The following is a 16,246-nucleotide window of genomic DNA, read 5'->3' on the forward strand; positions in this document are numbered from 1 at the left end:
GACTATGGAACGCCTCCTCTGCCTTCAGTTCACATTTGTCATGCAGTACACACCAATCGTCATGCAGTACACACCAATGGTCATGCAGTACACACCAATGGTCATGCAGTACACACCAATGGTCATGCAGTACACACCAATCGTCATGCAGTACACACCAAACATCATGCAGTACACACCAATCGTCATGCAGTACACACCAATCGTCATGCAGTACACACCAATCGTCATGCAGTACACACCAATCGTCATGCAGTACACACCAATCGTCATGCAGTACACACCAATGGTCATGCAGTACACACCAATCGTCATGCAGTACACACCAATCGTCATGCAGTACACATCAATCGTTATGCAGTCAAATATTGCGTAATTTATACCGCCACCTATCGACAAAATCGAATATCACGTGACGTTTATTAGACGGCTGTAAAACTAAGGCCATCGACTCTAAGATTTATTTTATGCTTGACATACTGTACTTATTTTAACCTCTATACATCTCTGTGAATGCTCTGTTTTTTATATATACAATAATTTATTATGCGAGACACAGACGCGACTAGGAGGCCATTGCAATTATTGAATTCCATAAAAGAAGAAGAGAAAAAGAAATAAATAGTCTTAGTTTTACAGCCGTCTAATAAACGTCACATGATATTCGATTTTGTCGATAGGTGGCGGTATAAATTATGCAATATTTGACTGCATGACGATTGGTGTGTACTGCATGACGATTGGTGTGTACTGCATGACCATTGGTGTGTACTGCATGAAGATTGGTGTGTACTGCATGACGATTGGTGTGTACTGCATGATGTTTGGTGTGTACTGCATGATGTTTGGTGTGTACTGCATGACGATTGGTGTGTACTGCATGACGATTGGTGTGTACTGCATGACCATTGGTGTGTACTGCATGACGATTGGTGTGTACTGCATGACGATTGGTGTGTACTGAATGATAAATGTGAACTGAAGGCAGAGGAGGCGTTCCATAGAGGCGTTCCATACTAGACACGCACAACTTTGCGCGTTCACTTCCATTGGCAAGTGCTGCATGCCCAGGAGATCCGAGTGTTTATAATTGTAACATAGCAACGGTACACAAAAATAATGCGGTTCTTTTCTCTAGCATGTAAAAGAAAAGGTCCGCATCATGTTTTTCTTGTTATTTATTCTAAGATGATCTAAATACTCATTGGTAAGTAAAGTATACAAACAATGTAGTGGTCGATAATCCATTGTACTAGGCCTAGACTACATGTTTTTCTAAAGAGACAGTATTCTTTTCAAAAGTCGTTTTGTTTGGCAACGTAATCCAATCGTTCTTAACTAACAAAAAAAGTTGTAACAAGGTTCATGAAAAATCGATTCTTATTTCTTCATTGAAATTATAAGAACAAACTTCTCAATTACGAACTCTCTATGGGGCAAACAATTTGTGATAGCCTAGACTAAAAAGGTGTTAGATTGGCTATGCCAGGTTATATAACCAAAACAATATAGGAAAGGGTTTTTAAATTTTCCTTTTTTATTCGTTTAGATAAATCTGATCTGAACATGTCACCCAAAGAAATATAGGCAGTTTTTAGTTTCTTTTCTTTTTTTGTGTGGCCCATAACATGGTATCCTGACAAAATGATATTTTTTTACTAGGCTAGGCCTAAATTTCACTAGAGACATAAAAAAGCATCGATATTTGTCCTATACCACGATTGACCTAAAGCAAATAACCTGTTAAAGACTTGTTACGTTTAGTTAGTTCAGTACTCCAGTCTCACCGTCGAGTTTTGGGTGGAGGTGATTATTGAAAAGTATGTGAATCATTTATATTTCGCCGATAATTGACTCATATTGTTTTAGACGTAGGAGGTATATGACTCATAAAAACCAACAGTCGTTTGTCTTTTATTAATAATATTTATTTTGATATAATTAATAATTCATTGGTCGGTATAATAATTCTATTAGTTTACGATATCGTGCGCAATACTTTACCGAAACAATGACATTAAACTCCAGCTTGAACTCCCCTTGTGTAACCATCACACAACTTTGAGACACAAAAGGTTCTTCTGGGGGAATAAAATAAATCTCATTGTTAAAACCGTAGGAACTTGAAAATGTTCGTGTAATCAACGAAATTGCAATTTAACAGTTCTACCATCTAGTTTGAACCCAATCTAAATTCCATACATTTTATATAACAATCGTCCGACTTTTGTAATAAATGTAATCATGTAATACATGATTTATGCATTTATTTCGCGAAAGTGGCCTACCGCTTTTAAAGAACGATATTATAAAAAGTGGAATGTGTGACTTGAATTTAAAATAACATGAATAACAAGTGCCCCTCTGTGCTTAGAGTTTCGCTCAACGTCATCAAGCATATTTTCAGCCTTTTCATGCCTTTTTAATTCCTTTGCACTTGATTATTTTCCTTTCTTCTTCATTTCATTTCCATATTATTTAGTTTAGACCTAATCAATTCTTCGTTTATAAACAAATGCATAAAGTATTGCACCGTCTGCTTATAAATGTACTGTACTTGTAGCAGCAGCATGCTGCTGTATGTGTAGCCTAAATTAGTCTTCTTCGCGTTGTTGACGTCAGAAAGGTATCTTAATTACCGGTAGGAGGTGAATAAATGTATCCCTTCTATCTCTCCGAATAACGTCATGCTATTAACCTATCCGATCTTTTTATGATTATTCTCCACACAGCTATGGAAAGTTCATCTGAGGAGGAGGCAAGTGATACTTCTTCTCGAGTGGAAATGAGCAAAAATGTCCGAACTCAACTAACAGATGAAGAAAACAAGAAACGTGAAAGGGAGAAGTGGGCCATGCTTGCTGGTCAAGCTGTCTACAAACTCGAGTCAAAGATCTTCCAAGAGGTTCTGCCAGAAAATCTCATCAAACCACACATCTTCCCGCGCACAATATCCGATATGGAATCTTTGATCGACTACCCGGAGAATGATAGCCAAATGAGGTTAGAACATGCTGGTGAAAAATGGAGAAATCTCAAGACAAAGTTAGAATGGAAGTCGTCTTTAGAGAACGTCTTCGTCATAATTAAGAAAGCCTATCTAAATATATCAAACCCATTGGAAGTGATGATGCGATTGGACAAGGAAAGTGGTAAAAGTGCTGAAGAGGCAAGAATCGCGTTTCATAATTCACTTCCAGAAAAACTTTGGGAATCTGGGAATACTGTCATCAACATCATGATCAATTTAGAGCTGTTAATAGATAAGAAATAAATAAACTTTGAATCAAAAATATCAGGCCTAACTTTTCTTCCATATTCATCTATACGTTTCTTGTTCATCATGTGGATGTTGATACTGCAAAAAATGGGGAAAATAGAATGATTTAATTGGTTCGAGTGCCACCATCCATGAATTAAAACCTGCCTATTCATGTTTTCATTTTTCAAATTTCTTTTCTGCGACGAAAGTTAGGGCGGTTTGCGAATAGAAAAATGTCGCAGCCAATCAAATCTCATGAAATGAGTTGCCGCCGGTGGATTCGCGAGTGGAAAACAATGTGATTGAAAAAAGGTCATTTCGCAATTCTTCCACTTTTAGACACATTTGATCGCGCGAAATAGGAATTTATACACATGAGTATTTTCCCGTCAAACTTAATTTATTTATTAATTTATTGTGAAAAGAATATCCAAAAAGTATAGGCTTAAAATTATTTTACATTAGCGAATTATTCGCGCCAAATAATTATGAGTTCTGATTGGTCCGCATGTTCTCACAAACAGTAGGCCTCTTCACAAAGGCTTTCGATTCGCGTTATTTTTCTTCTCTGAAGTCGTCTACTTTACGGACAGACATTGACCTACTATACTAGCGCTAAGTTATTTTTAAGGCAAAAAAATGTGCATATTGCCTATGAATGCGACGCGACGATAAGTGAGTGATAATGCAATAAAAAACATGAAAAAATAAGTTAAGTGTTCATTGTGTGATGTTCACATGCACAGCGAATTACTTCACATGCACAGTTGGACATGCGCATTACTAAATTACTAATAATTCTTGCGGCTGCGCACTTCACTTTTCTTTTGACGTTTTCTTGAATGAGTGCCAAGAAAGGCGCGAACGTGATAATAGTAGTGTAGTGTAAACACAAAGTGAACACATACAGTACATCCTGGAAACCCGCGTGTTTTTTTAAGGCATCGTCAAACTGTGCCGATTTTAAGTTACTTCTGTCTCCTAATACGACGTAGAAGATGTGAATTTTGGCTAGGAAAGGATTTAATAAATAGGCCTGATACTTCATGAATATGAACGTCACCAAACACAAGAACACGCTGCTTATTCGTCGGTCAATTGAATTGGTAGGTATCCAGTAAACAGTAGGCTACGCACGGCGGGTTCACACCGACGACTGGCCGGTTGGACGGAGGTTCTCTTCCAATCTGGTCGCGGCCAGGATGGTCGGCGCTGACAAAGAAAAAAATTAATAATTTGGCCTAGGCTAGCGTATAATACACAATAGGCTATATTGTTTTAGGTTTTTAATGTGTGTAAATAACTTTAATAAGCCCAGACGAATATGAATGCAGCGTAACTTAAAATATTTTTATTCAATTAATTGAACAACATTAAAATTGCCCACACAATTATGTATAGGAGGCCTACTGTTAATGTATATTAAATAGGATATTATTTAAACATGACTAAAAATGCTAGAGAGGAGGGGCTAGACGGTAAGCTACCGGCTAGCCTATTAAGTATTACTATTATATAATTTATTTTATATTAGGTGGCGGCCTACTGTACTTGCCTTTTTAGGCCAAGGCTAGTTCCTCCTGTTCTAGGCTAGTACTAGAATACAGTAATAATACTAAATTAGCCTAGTTAGTAATAATTACAATGAAGCCCCTCCTAAATAAAGGACCCAACAAATTGACCCAAAAAAAATGAACACTAATTAATTGATCTGGACCCCAAAAATTGAGAATTAAAACTTTAGCAGCCAACGTTTCACCAATGAAAACTGTCAAGCCAGCAAAGTATTATAATTATTATCATTATATATCCAGTTTTGTATTAATAAATACAAAAATGAATATAATATAATAATTGGTCTTTTTTGTTTGTTTTTGTGATGGAATATTGTTCCCTTAATAGGCACACTCAAAAGTGATCAATTTGGAAGCCGGTTACGATGAAATTACCTAAATTATAGTTATACATATTCATAATTTAGGATCAGATAATAGTAATACTGTAATGTTATGCCTATTTATAAGTTTAATAATGTATTGGTTACCTGTGCAATGAAATATTATTTAATTACGCAGCTTACTGAATAATCTACTTTATTAAATTAGAAACATAAAATTGTTTTCATAAGCAATTTATAGGACAAGGGTAATTGATTAAATTAAGGCACTTGCATTTTAAGATAAAATAGGCTAATTCGTGAACTTTACTGAATTCCTATGGGCTTTTGAATTATTACACAAAATTTACAAAATGTAAAGTAATCTCTTGATTCCTGAAAAGGAGTTCCAGTCATTTACTAAATGTGCTCATATATGGACATGATGATGTCATACATGGACATGATGATGTCATACACTACTATATTTGGGCATATCGCCACCATATTTGGGCACATCATTTTTCTGTCACTAGTTTGATAGTGTAAACAAATATTTATATGATTCACACAACAGAAATTGAACATACAGTATGGTGTCTCCATTAGGTTCATTTTCTGTAACTCTGTAGATAATTAAAATTACATTAAGTTCATTAACACATTCAATGCATAATTGACACCACTCAACATTTTTGTGGATAGGTTTAAGCTCGTAAAAGCACTGCTCAGGACCCCCCATAATAAGCTCTGTGGCCCTGGGTTTAGCCAGTGGGCGCTCATAGCTGTTACGCCACTGATGGCACAACCATGCAAACACTGAATTTTACACAAAATGAATACCACACTATCAAAATCAAAACTAGTTTACCTTTAAACTCACTAACTAAATTTTCAACATGCAATTACTGTAATAATTTATTCAATACACGACACTAGCCAAGCAATTGCATTTAAATTTGTAGAAGGATCGGAGCAAGCCAAATATAACCACTAGCTATATGTGATTGCAAAATGTGTGCTCGCCCTGAGACACTGAACTTTCTGTACTTAATAAACAGCCGTTCTTATCTGTAGCCATCATGACCCTTATGGCATGTCCAAGTCCGGATTGAATACTATAGCCAATTACATTCAGTGTGGAATTCCACTAACTGACAAGAATCTACAGGATATCAACAGGATGAAGATCTTTACTGTATTATTACCGTTTTGTTTTAAATTACAAATCAATAACAAACATAAAGACTTTCTATATTTCAGGAAATACTCTTTCTGTCATTTCACTGTAAATCCTGTTATAAGAAACAGTACATCAATTGTTAACTTTGAAATAACCAAACTTATAGGAAACTAATACTTTAGTTCATTAGTTAAAAGCTACTAACATAGGTTTACACGCACTATAGAATAACTCCATTCTATGCATGCTTAAGCTCATCGAATTTAGATGCACAGAAAAACAATGTGTGACGATCCCATCATATTTTAAAGTCAATAAACAGTATTGTATTCAGATTGCTGTATCGTCAGTTCGCTATAAAATATCACAATTTTGTACAGTACATGATAAAAGCAGATATTGACACATCAACACATTATAGATATGGGTGTTTTCTTATTGGTGGAATTATATTTATGGTGCTGTTAGTTCACAAGGCTAACAAAGTTTGTGTCAAGTTTTTTTTTCCACCCTTTCCCCCACTCAAAAAACATTTAATATAATGATAATTAATAAAATAATAAAAAACTTAAATTACGAATAGCGTTTCTCTGTATCTAAAACACTAAATTGTTTACTTTTATGTTGTGAAGTTTGACCTTTGCTATCATTTAGTGTTGTATGTCTACCATAGCTACATCAGTCTGAACATAGCCTTTGATACTCCATAGTCCTTGTTCACTTCCAATGATTTATGGATTATTTTGTACATGCTGTTAACATGGTAACGAGTTAGTACTTGTTTACATGCTGTAGTAGGATATATTAGTTGATATTTCTCAGAATTTGAAATGTGATAGTCTTTGTCAATTAGTATGTATTCTTTCTTTAGGTTAAATCCATGAATAATCTTTTTTCTGATTAACAAAAGTTACTTTTGGTAAACTGTCACTCCAAAATTTTGTCTGTATAGAAAATATGGTAGGCCTACATGTACAGTACTGTATTAAGATTTCAGAATAGTTTTGTACACGACACACTATTAGATAATTAGGTAATTGTTTTTTAATCCCCAATATGATATGATTAAACATTAAATTGAATTTTTCAAAAAGAAGTGTTTGTTTATTCGCAGCATTTAACTAGCTTAACAAAAGTGATTAGGAACAAATGTATACATTTTGTTTTGTCATTTAACCCCATTCAGCAGGTACAAATAATATTTTAATTACCCTTAATAAAGCGTTACCTTTCACTACCCGTGTCTTTATTGGAAGTATTGTATTTCAGGGTACAACAACAGTTGAATCAAAGATTATAGTAACTATATTCTGAGTTCCTGTATAATCAGAATGAGAATTATTTTAGTACACTGCTTCTCTATAAATTCTTATTTCATATTACCCAAACAATTTTCTTTGAATAATTTAAAACCAGCAACAGGGAAATGTCAAATTGCCCAATGACTGAAAATTAATTTATTCAAAATCTTCAGCTTGACATACTTTTATATTTTATATATTTTTTGTCTATTTCAGGAAACACAATTTGATCAATGATGTTGGGTGAACCAACTATTCTCGGTCTTATGAACGGTAATACGTTAATACCAAGTTCCCTTCCTGTACCACACACAAAGGAGGAACATACCGTATCGTACAATAGCGACACATCTCTCAGCCCACCAAGTATTGATATTGACAGCATCAAATTGTTATCGTCACATAACTTTGACGAAGATGAACGTAAAGAAGCCGAGAAATGGGCTATGTTAGCGGGACAAGCTGCGTTCAGACTCGAATCTTTCATTTTCAACGAAGTTCTTCCTAAAGAAATCTGTCGTCCGCATGTCTTTCCAAGAACTATTAACGATATGGAGGCGCACATCGAGCGCTGTGTACGATTAGACGGGAAAGATACTACGTTGAACAATGCAAAAGCAAAGTGGAAACAGTTGCGCTTACGATTAGGATGGACAAAAAATCACAGGAATGTAATGTTAATTATTAAAAGAATTTATCTGAACGTTCCAAATCCGTTGGAGATTGTTAGAGAGCTTGAAGCATTTGACACGAGGAGCTTTACGCAAACACGCAAGGCGTTTAGAACCGTATTGCCAGCCGCGCAATGGAAGGAGGGAACAGAACTTGTCAACATGATGATGAAGTTGCATCTATTGCATAGGGATAGTGCCATGTCAGATGACTTGCTATAACAGTCAACATTTACTAATTAAACAAGCGTAATTAATAATTTTAAAGGTTTTATAATTTGATAAAATAATGTGTATTACAGTTAGGAAAAAGAAGCTAAATTAGTCACTTATTTATATTTTTAGATTTCGAGGAAACAAACGGTCACATTTTAAATCATTGATTTATTGTTGGGAATCAACAATATTATTTTAGATTTTTAAAAAGTTGGTAATTTGTATGCTGTTTTCAAATGAATAAATTGCAAGCAATTATTTCCCTTTTGGTTGTGCACGACAAGACACTTCCTGTATTGGTGTTAATAATAGAATGATTGTGAATCAACTACAAATAGTAATACAACATGTTAATTTCACTCATTTCAAAACCACGCATGAGTGAAATCTTTTTTCTCTTTTTTCCTATTTATTATTCAGAGTCAGACGATCAATAAATTGGTGGATGCGTTATACAACGGCATAAGAACTACTGTGTAGTATTAATAATATGTTTATGAAGCATTTCATTACGAATTTTCTGCAATAATGTAAATATTTATGATGTAAATTTATTTTGTATTCTCATAAATTTAGTTCAATAAGTTTTTTTTGTCAATAATGTTGTTAATTGATTGATGAAGTGACTTCTATAGTATCTCATATTAAGATATTTGACAACATTGAACAGTTGTTGCATATTGTAGCTTCAGACAGCTTAGAAATTTCAGTAACCTTTGACCTTGAAATAGTATTCATATCATGTCCATGTTAAGATGGTACAGTCGTTCGTTTTGAATATGCATGAATCAATGGTGCTAATATCATGTAATGTAACACAGAGAACTGAAAATAATTTTGTTAAGGTTGCGAATTAATTTCTTTATGATTATGAATCAATTTCTTAACTTGCTTAATTATGCAGAAGTAAATACCTCACTTTGATTTTAGGATATAATATAAGGCATTATGTGCCAAGAAGTGTGCAATTGTGAATATTATTAAGAGGCCGATTCTCATACAGTATCATATCTAGCGACAACAAACATACAGTTATCGTGTCTGCTGACTGTAACCGGTGTATACCACAGCACATAACTCCTAAATTTTAACCTACAGTAACCCGCTAAAATAACCTTTCACTATAACAGTATCTCACATTGGATGAAGGTTGCTGTCGGAAGGCTCAATACTGTACAGTAGTTTCTTGTTGCTAGACATGATACTGCTTGTGTATCGAGTATTAATTTAAGTGTATACTTTTTTTTAAATGGTCGTACTATCCATTTTTTCCTCCAACATTTTTTCTGGTTTAAACCTGAAATCACTCAGTCTAGTATCAGTGTCTAAAATTCACTCAGATGAGTTTTAATTCGTAGTGATACTGGTCATAAAATTGAGGTTTTATTGTTACAATTTATGTTTTAGTATGATTACAGGAAAACCAAGTTATAAACAAAAAAAATAATTGAATAAGTTTTTAATTTAACCGCAAATATTAATGAATCTGCAGTATTATTGAGAGTATTTAGTAGTATTGACTATTTGGCTAGCAATAATTGATGGTACAGTATATAATGAGTTTAATAATTTATTGTGGTGAGCAGGTTGGTAAAGCCATTATTGGCATATCTAATAGGCCTTTTAAAACATATACTGAGCACTCAACTGAATGTAAAATTTAAAAGAAATATTTAGTAGTACTGTCGCCCTTCCCCTTGGTCTGAAAGCAGTGAGATAGTTAGTAATGAGAAGAAGATTAAAAGAAAACCCTATATTATTTATCAGTAATTGAAGTACAGTATAGGGGCATTCCACAGTATTTTTTTGTTACGGACGGGACATTTTTGAGAATATAACTAGACATATCTTAGAAATAAAAAAGAATACAAGATTCAAAGTAGAATAAATGTATACATATATGGCCAATGTTTATTATGAAAGTCAAAAAAAGAAAAAAGACTGTACAAAAAAAATTTTATTATGAAAATTGTATGCGTCGCGGACAGGACGGCAAATGGACATGACTTTTGAGAAGGTTTACGTATTGTAATATTTCTCCTCATTTAAAAGAGATTTTAAAATTTGTTTTGTATTATTATGTTGCCAGATAGTTGTTTTAGATAACTGAATGTTAATTATAAAAATTGAACTGCAAATTTATTAATAAATATGATTTACATGTCGTTACGGACGGGACATTTCTAACGTCGCGGACAGGACAACTTTGTCCACGTTAAAAAATTGTATAATTTTGCTATTAAAAACATTTAAAAATAAGTTTTTTACATCAATGTAATCTTTTATTTACAAATCAAAATATAATTCAACCTTTGAAACACTGTTTAAAAGTTTATGTCAAGTGAAAATATTAAAATTCATAAATATGAAATATTATTTATAAAATTAATTATTCGAAGAGTTATAACGAGAAGCAATATTGTAAAATGTTATCAAAATATTTATTTACACTAATATAAAAGTTACACTTGGCATATTAAACAAGACTTCAAGATATTAACACATTTAAGGCGAATCTTTAAAAATTGGCGTTGGCGTTTGACGTCTGAATTTGTTAGTGGATACAAGTTGCATCTGAAATTTTCTTCTATCCTTGCTTGGATTTAATAACTGTACTGTAGGCCTACTTCTATTAAAATTCAATCTTAATTATTTAGTATCTGATTTATAAAAAAGGTTCTTGGTTGCAAATTCACCAAAGAATGAAATCTACAAAGCGATGACCGCACCCAATACTTCCATTCATACTGGTCATGTTGTTTTGGATTTAGGTATTGTTCTTTTGTGGATTGTTATTTTAAATACAGACCACAATGTTTTGTGATTAATAAACAACAGTTAACACCTTTGTACAGTACTTATCAGCCTTCAGTACAAAAACACTTTTTAATTCTTACAATATTGTCATCACATCCATAAAAAAAATGTCCCATCCGTACATTCAATAAAATTTGATAGTAATGTTTTTTTAATAAAAAAAACTTGTTTAAATCTATTGCAATTTAATATCCTTAGGAGTTGAAAATTAAGATTTAAAATTAGGAATTAAATAACAATTTTAAAGTCATTACTTCAATAAACACAAGTGAGGAAAAACCCCAATCGAAATGTCTCAGAAGTAACAATTATGAATTTTGAAATGCAAGTATGAAATTAATAAACAATTTTAAAAAAATACTTTATTATGAATAATTTGAGGTTACTTTGAAAAAAAAGTAACTGCAGTATATTTATGGGCAAATATGTTAACAAGATGCATGGTTTTATTATGAAATAAAAAGGATTTAAATGATATGTCCCGTCCTTAACAAAAATGTCTGTCCCGTGCCTACGAAAAATGTCATCAATATATTTTTGAATATGATATTTTCACCAAAAGTTTCAAAATATTTGTTTATAATGTATTGCATATAGTTTTAAAAGGAGAAAACAAAATATTAAATTGTGGTATCAATACTTTTAACTGAAATGTTAAAAACACCATAAAACTACTATTAAAATGTCGCGGATGGGACAAATATGAATTTTGAAATGTATATATATGAAATTTAATAAACAAAATATGTGTTATAAAATGCTTGAATATGTACAATAGGGACATAGAGTAACTATATCTGGCAAAAAAATGTTCAAAAGATGCATAGTTTGTGAAATAATTAGGATTTAAATGATACGTCCCGTCCGTAACAAAAATGTCCCGTCCGTAACAATATATTTTTGAAATAAGATATTTTCATCAAAATCTAAAATTTTCAAAAAATTTGTTCATAATATAATGAGATATAGTCCTCAGGAGGAGAAAATGAAATATCAAGATTTTTGCATCATTACTTTTAAAATAAATGTAAAAAAACCGCCTAAAACGTCGCGGACGGGACATTTATGAATTTGAAATGGATGTATGAAATTAATAAACAACAACATTTTAATTAAACACTTGATTATGTATTATTGAGACATAAAGTAACTATATCTGTTGAAAAAACAGTAATAAGATGCATAGTTTATGAAATAAATAGGATTAAAAATGTCCCGTCCGTAACGCCAAATATGACTTTTTCATATTTAATATTCAATAACTTAAAAAATCAATATCAGAAAAATAAAAAAAATTTTATTTAATAAACTTCAACATGTCTACTTTGAGAAATGGCCAAGAGTTACATCAAAATCAGTAAATGAAATTTTTAAACCCACGGACCAAATACTGTGGAATGCCCCTATACTACAAATATAATTAGAGTATTTCAATATAATTGTATTGTTAACTTAAAATACCTTTGCAACTGAAACGGATTTTTCACAAAACCATAAATTAAAAACAGATTTTGTAAAAAATGTTTCAATGGCATCATTGAGAAAGGTTTGAAAAATAAAAGGTTTGTAAATGAGAAGGTTTACTGTACTGTAGCGCCATAAACTGGTTGAGGTATTCTGTATCCTTTGAAAGTCATTCATCGTTCTGAAAGTGAGTCAGCAATTTCAAAATAGTTTCTAATCTGACTTTGCTGTATGTGTAATGCCCTTGAAATATCCTACAAAAGTCGTAATATTATATATGTATCTATTCAGTGGATAAAGTTAAGGTTACAGTATGATAAAGTATATAAGGCTATATTATATTCTGGTGCTGATATTTGGCTTTACAGTATGTGCTCACAAATATATGTATGATTGTGTTTTGGTGTGTTAACAATCTAATAAAATACTACATTATGATTTCATGTTGGTTCAAAAGTCGTATTTATTTTCAAAATTGTCTGTTTACTATAGTTCTTATCAGAAATGACAATACTACTGCATGCCAACGGGATATTAAGATGTTTTGATAATGACTGATTGAGGATAGGTGTGTCTGAGAAATTCTGTGATCTAGCCTCCACAGTTATACTGCATACGTAGACGCATTCAACAAATAACTTTCATAATGGAGGAATTTTAATTCCACCGTGCATTGTATAGATTCTATAAATAAGCAAGTTTACTCATTGGACCGATGTATAGTTGATCTCTCAGAGCACAAGCAGCAATCATTTTTATCATCAGCGCATGATGGTTACCTTTAGGCAAAAATAATTAAGCCCCTTCCACCCCCACCCCCTCACAAACAAAAACTGTTAGTGTCACCACAAAAATGAAAATTGGGCTGGTCTAAATGCAAAGGAACCGTGACCAATGGCAATGAAAATTAAGTGAACTGTTGGAGCTGTCGTTTTGAAAGAAAAAGTGGAAACATGCTGAATTGGACTAAAAAAATGTAAATATCCTGAAGCGGCAGTACAGGAGTGGCTCAGGCGGATAGCTAGTCATGCTAATTTGGAAATGATAAAATCTTTCAAACTTGTGGAAACCAGGATTTAAACCCATGATTCTGGAATGTGGTAAACAAGCATGTTAAACTCCAGGCTCCATTATTTATTTCGAAATCTTCTATACTCTTCTATTATACCTAATAATCAAAATTGTAAAAATAACCAAAACAACAAACCAAAAATAGTTGATTTATTATTAGGTCTCAACTTTGATATTCTATTGAAAATATATTACATTTTATTTTAAAGACTGATTATTCACTTTGAACCAGAGGAGGGGGAGGTGGAGGTCAGATTGAGCTTGAAAGTTTATTTTATTTGCATGGCTTATCCCCATACATCATGCTTCATTGAAGTACTGTATCATGACTTATAGAAGGTTCTTTGGTATCACAGTCCATTTGATTGAAATCTGGCCAAGATTATAATGCAATTCTATATTGATATTTTATTAGTTCACTTTGTTCAGGTTAATATCAACTAAATGAAGTGTAGTATTTAATTACAGAACACCTGCAACAAATGTAAACATTATGAGGTACTAAATTATGTCACACTGATTATCATTCAAGTTTATGTAAGTATTGGGGGCGCTATTACAATTACAGCTCTGCTCTGTGTAAAAACTTTATCACCAATCAAGTTATGTTTCATCACACATAAACAGGGTCGTTTATTTTTACATTGGATAAATTCTGAACAATAAAAAACGGTGGAGAAGCTTTACTATATCAAAATGATAGTTAAGAGAAATAAATGTGTTACGTACACGTTGACCTTACTATTTTGACCTTCACAGCGTACTAATTTTTACGTTGGGCCGGTTGTAAAAGTATGCCTTTTTTTTCTGCGAATTTAACCTTTAACTGTTCTTTTAGAACAGTTAAAGGTTAAAGTCGCAGAAAAAAAAATATAAGTTGAGTAACAAAAGAACAAAAATGTGAATGCAACATATAATCAGGGTGAAACTTTTTGTTAAATTTATGGACAGTTTTTGTTAACCAACGGACGATTATATTATTATACTAACTCTTTCATCGACTTTTATCTATTGTCGATTTTTTAGAACTTTAACATGTTTTTAAAATCCAAATTGGCAATTTACAAGACTAAAATAAGAACAACCAAAATAAGAACATTTTTAGGTTAAAAAAACTAAAGAAACATTGATGGATGAAAGTGAGACTCTTGTGGCCAAGAATGTTCTAGGTAAAAGATCGCTGTAGAAATGTTCTTGTATTTGGAATGATGATGGATTTGTAAACTCGCTATGTATGATAGAGGAGTAGGAATTATTAGAAAGTAGCCCTAATAATTTTATTGACAATTAAAAAGAGTACAATCATTTTTCTGATAAGAAATATATTTAAAATAGCGCCATCTATAGACATAAATAATAATTTGTGCAGGCAGCCAAATCATGCATGGATTAATGGAAGCAGTGGATGGGAAAACCAAAACGGAAAGGAAGAGGTGACTGGTGGTGCCTTGGAAAACTCGATGTAAAGGAATGTTGCAATTGTTAGAGGTGAGTTGAGTTACCCTTCCTCCGTTGGCTATTTAATGCAGGAAATCATTAATTACTGATGTAAATAAAAAGACTAGTATTAGCATGGAGGAAATATATATTTCCTCCATGCTAAGTATCAGTAAAGCCAAGACGGCAACTCGGGAAGCTTGCTGTCTCAACTCTCAAATTTCTTTCTAGAATTTAGGTGGATCAGATTTTATAGTGAGTAGCCCTCTATATAATAAATGTGAATGCGGTAGAAGTTGAATATTGTCTAAAAAAAAGTTTATTTTCTCTAAATTTTGAAATTATTAAAAAAGAAATAAATGAAATGATCTTCTTTTTTTTCTGCCACATCATAGACATAGGGAATGTTCAGTAAATGTTATATTAATAATACAGACTTAACGAGAAAAAAAATGTACATTAAATTAAGGGAATTTCCATAAGACTGTTTTTGCTTTGGTTATTTATGATCAGAAATATTATTTCAATTAAAAAAAAATGTTATTTGGCAAAAAGTCACATTCCAAATTTAATTTTGTTGGAGTAAAAAACTGTACTGTAATTTTTGGGAATAGTATATATTGGTTGTAAAAACTCTGACTGTAAGAATCTCTCAATTAGTTTATACTGTTGTGAATATTCAAGTATTATTAAAATTGTGCCCTCTGCATTTGTAATTGCAGTTGATGTCACTTACGCTAGATTAATTCCTTTAAGTACAAATAATAGCAAAGTGCTTGACGTTGCCTTTAGGTAGTGTTAACTTTTTAACTTGTGAATTCTTTCATCAATCATATGACCATGATACGCAATTACTTGGTTCAGTAGACTTAATTAAGATACTTGTACAAGGAATAGGAGATTTTCCCTATGGTTCCCAGAAATTATTAAGTTGTTTTAAGCAATCAA

General features: G+C 32.4%; 3 protein-coding genes across 7 annotated transcripts in view; all 3 read left to right on the forward strand.

Annotated features, from left to right (window-relative positions):
* The first annotated feature begins 1,770 nt into the window (after nt 1-1,770).
* Nucleotides 1,771-3,286, forward strand: LOC144837205 (uncharacterized). The gene is made up of 2 exons (XM_078692221.1): nt 1,771-1,806; nt 2,733-3,286. Exon 2 carries the CDS (start codon nt 2,735-2,737, stop codon nt 3,272-3,274), a length of 540 nt encoding a protein of 179 aa, XP_078548347.1. The 5' UTR covers nt 1,771-1,806; nt 2,733-2,734; the 3' UTR covers nt 3,275-3,286.
* On the forward strand, nt 2,977-13,233 carry LOC144837204 (uncharacterized). 5 transcript variants are annotated; one of them, XR_013611450.1, is made up of 3 exons: nt 2,977-3,003; nt 7,839-10,284; nt 12,753-13,233. XR_013611450.1 is itself a non-coding variant. In XM_078692220.1 (2 exons), the coding sequence occupies exon 2, from the start codon at nt 7,856-7,858 to the stop codon at nt 8,513-8,515; it is 660 nt and encodes a 219-aa protein (XP_078548346.1). In that variant the 5' UTR covers nt 4,129-4,368; nt 7,839-7,855; the 3' UTR covers nt 8,516-10,287. The 5 variants fall into 5 exon arrangements, 1 of the variants encoding a protein (XP_078548346.1); XR_013611449.1 differs by lacking the exon at nt 2,977-3,003 and adding an exon at nt 4,129-4,372; XR_013611448.1 differs by lacking the exon at nt 2,977-3,003 and adding an exon at nt 4,129-4,368.
* Nucleotides 13,234-15,264: 2,031 nt separating this feature from the next.
* LOC144838659 (discoidin domain-containing receptor 2-like) overlaps nt 15,265-16,246 on the forward strand; it is a 77,798-nt gene continuing 76,816 nt past the window's right edge. The window contains exon 1 of the mRNA XM_078694089.1: nt 15,265-15,349. The gene's annotated coding sequence lies outside the window, so the exon portion shown is untranslated. The remainder of the gene's footprint in view (nt 15,350-16,246) is intronic.

The sequence above is a fragment of the Antedon bifida genome, chromosome 3 (genome assembly GCF_963402885.1).
Source record: "Antedon bifida chromosome 3, ecAntBifi1.1, whole genome shotgun sequence".
NCBI lineage: Eukaryota > Metazoa > Echinodermata > Crinoidea > Comatulida > Antedonidae > Antedon > Antedon bifida.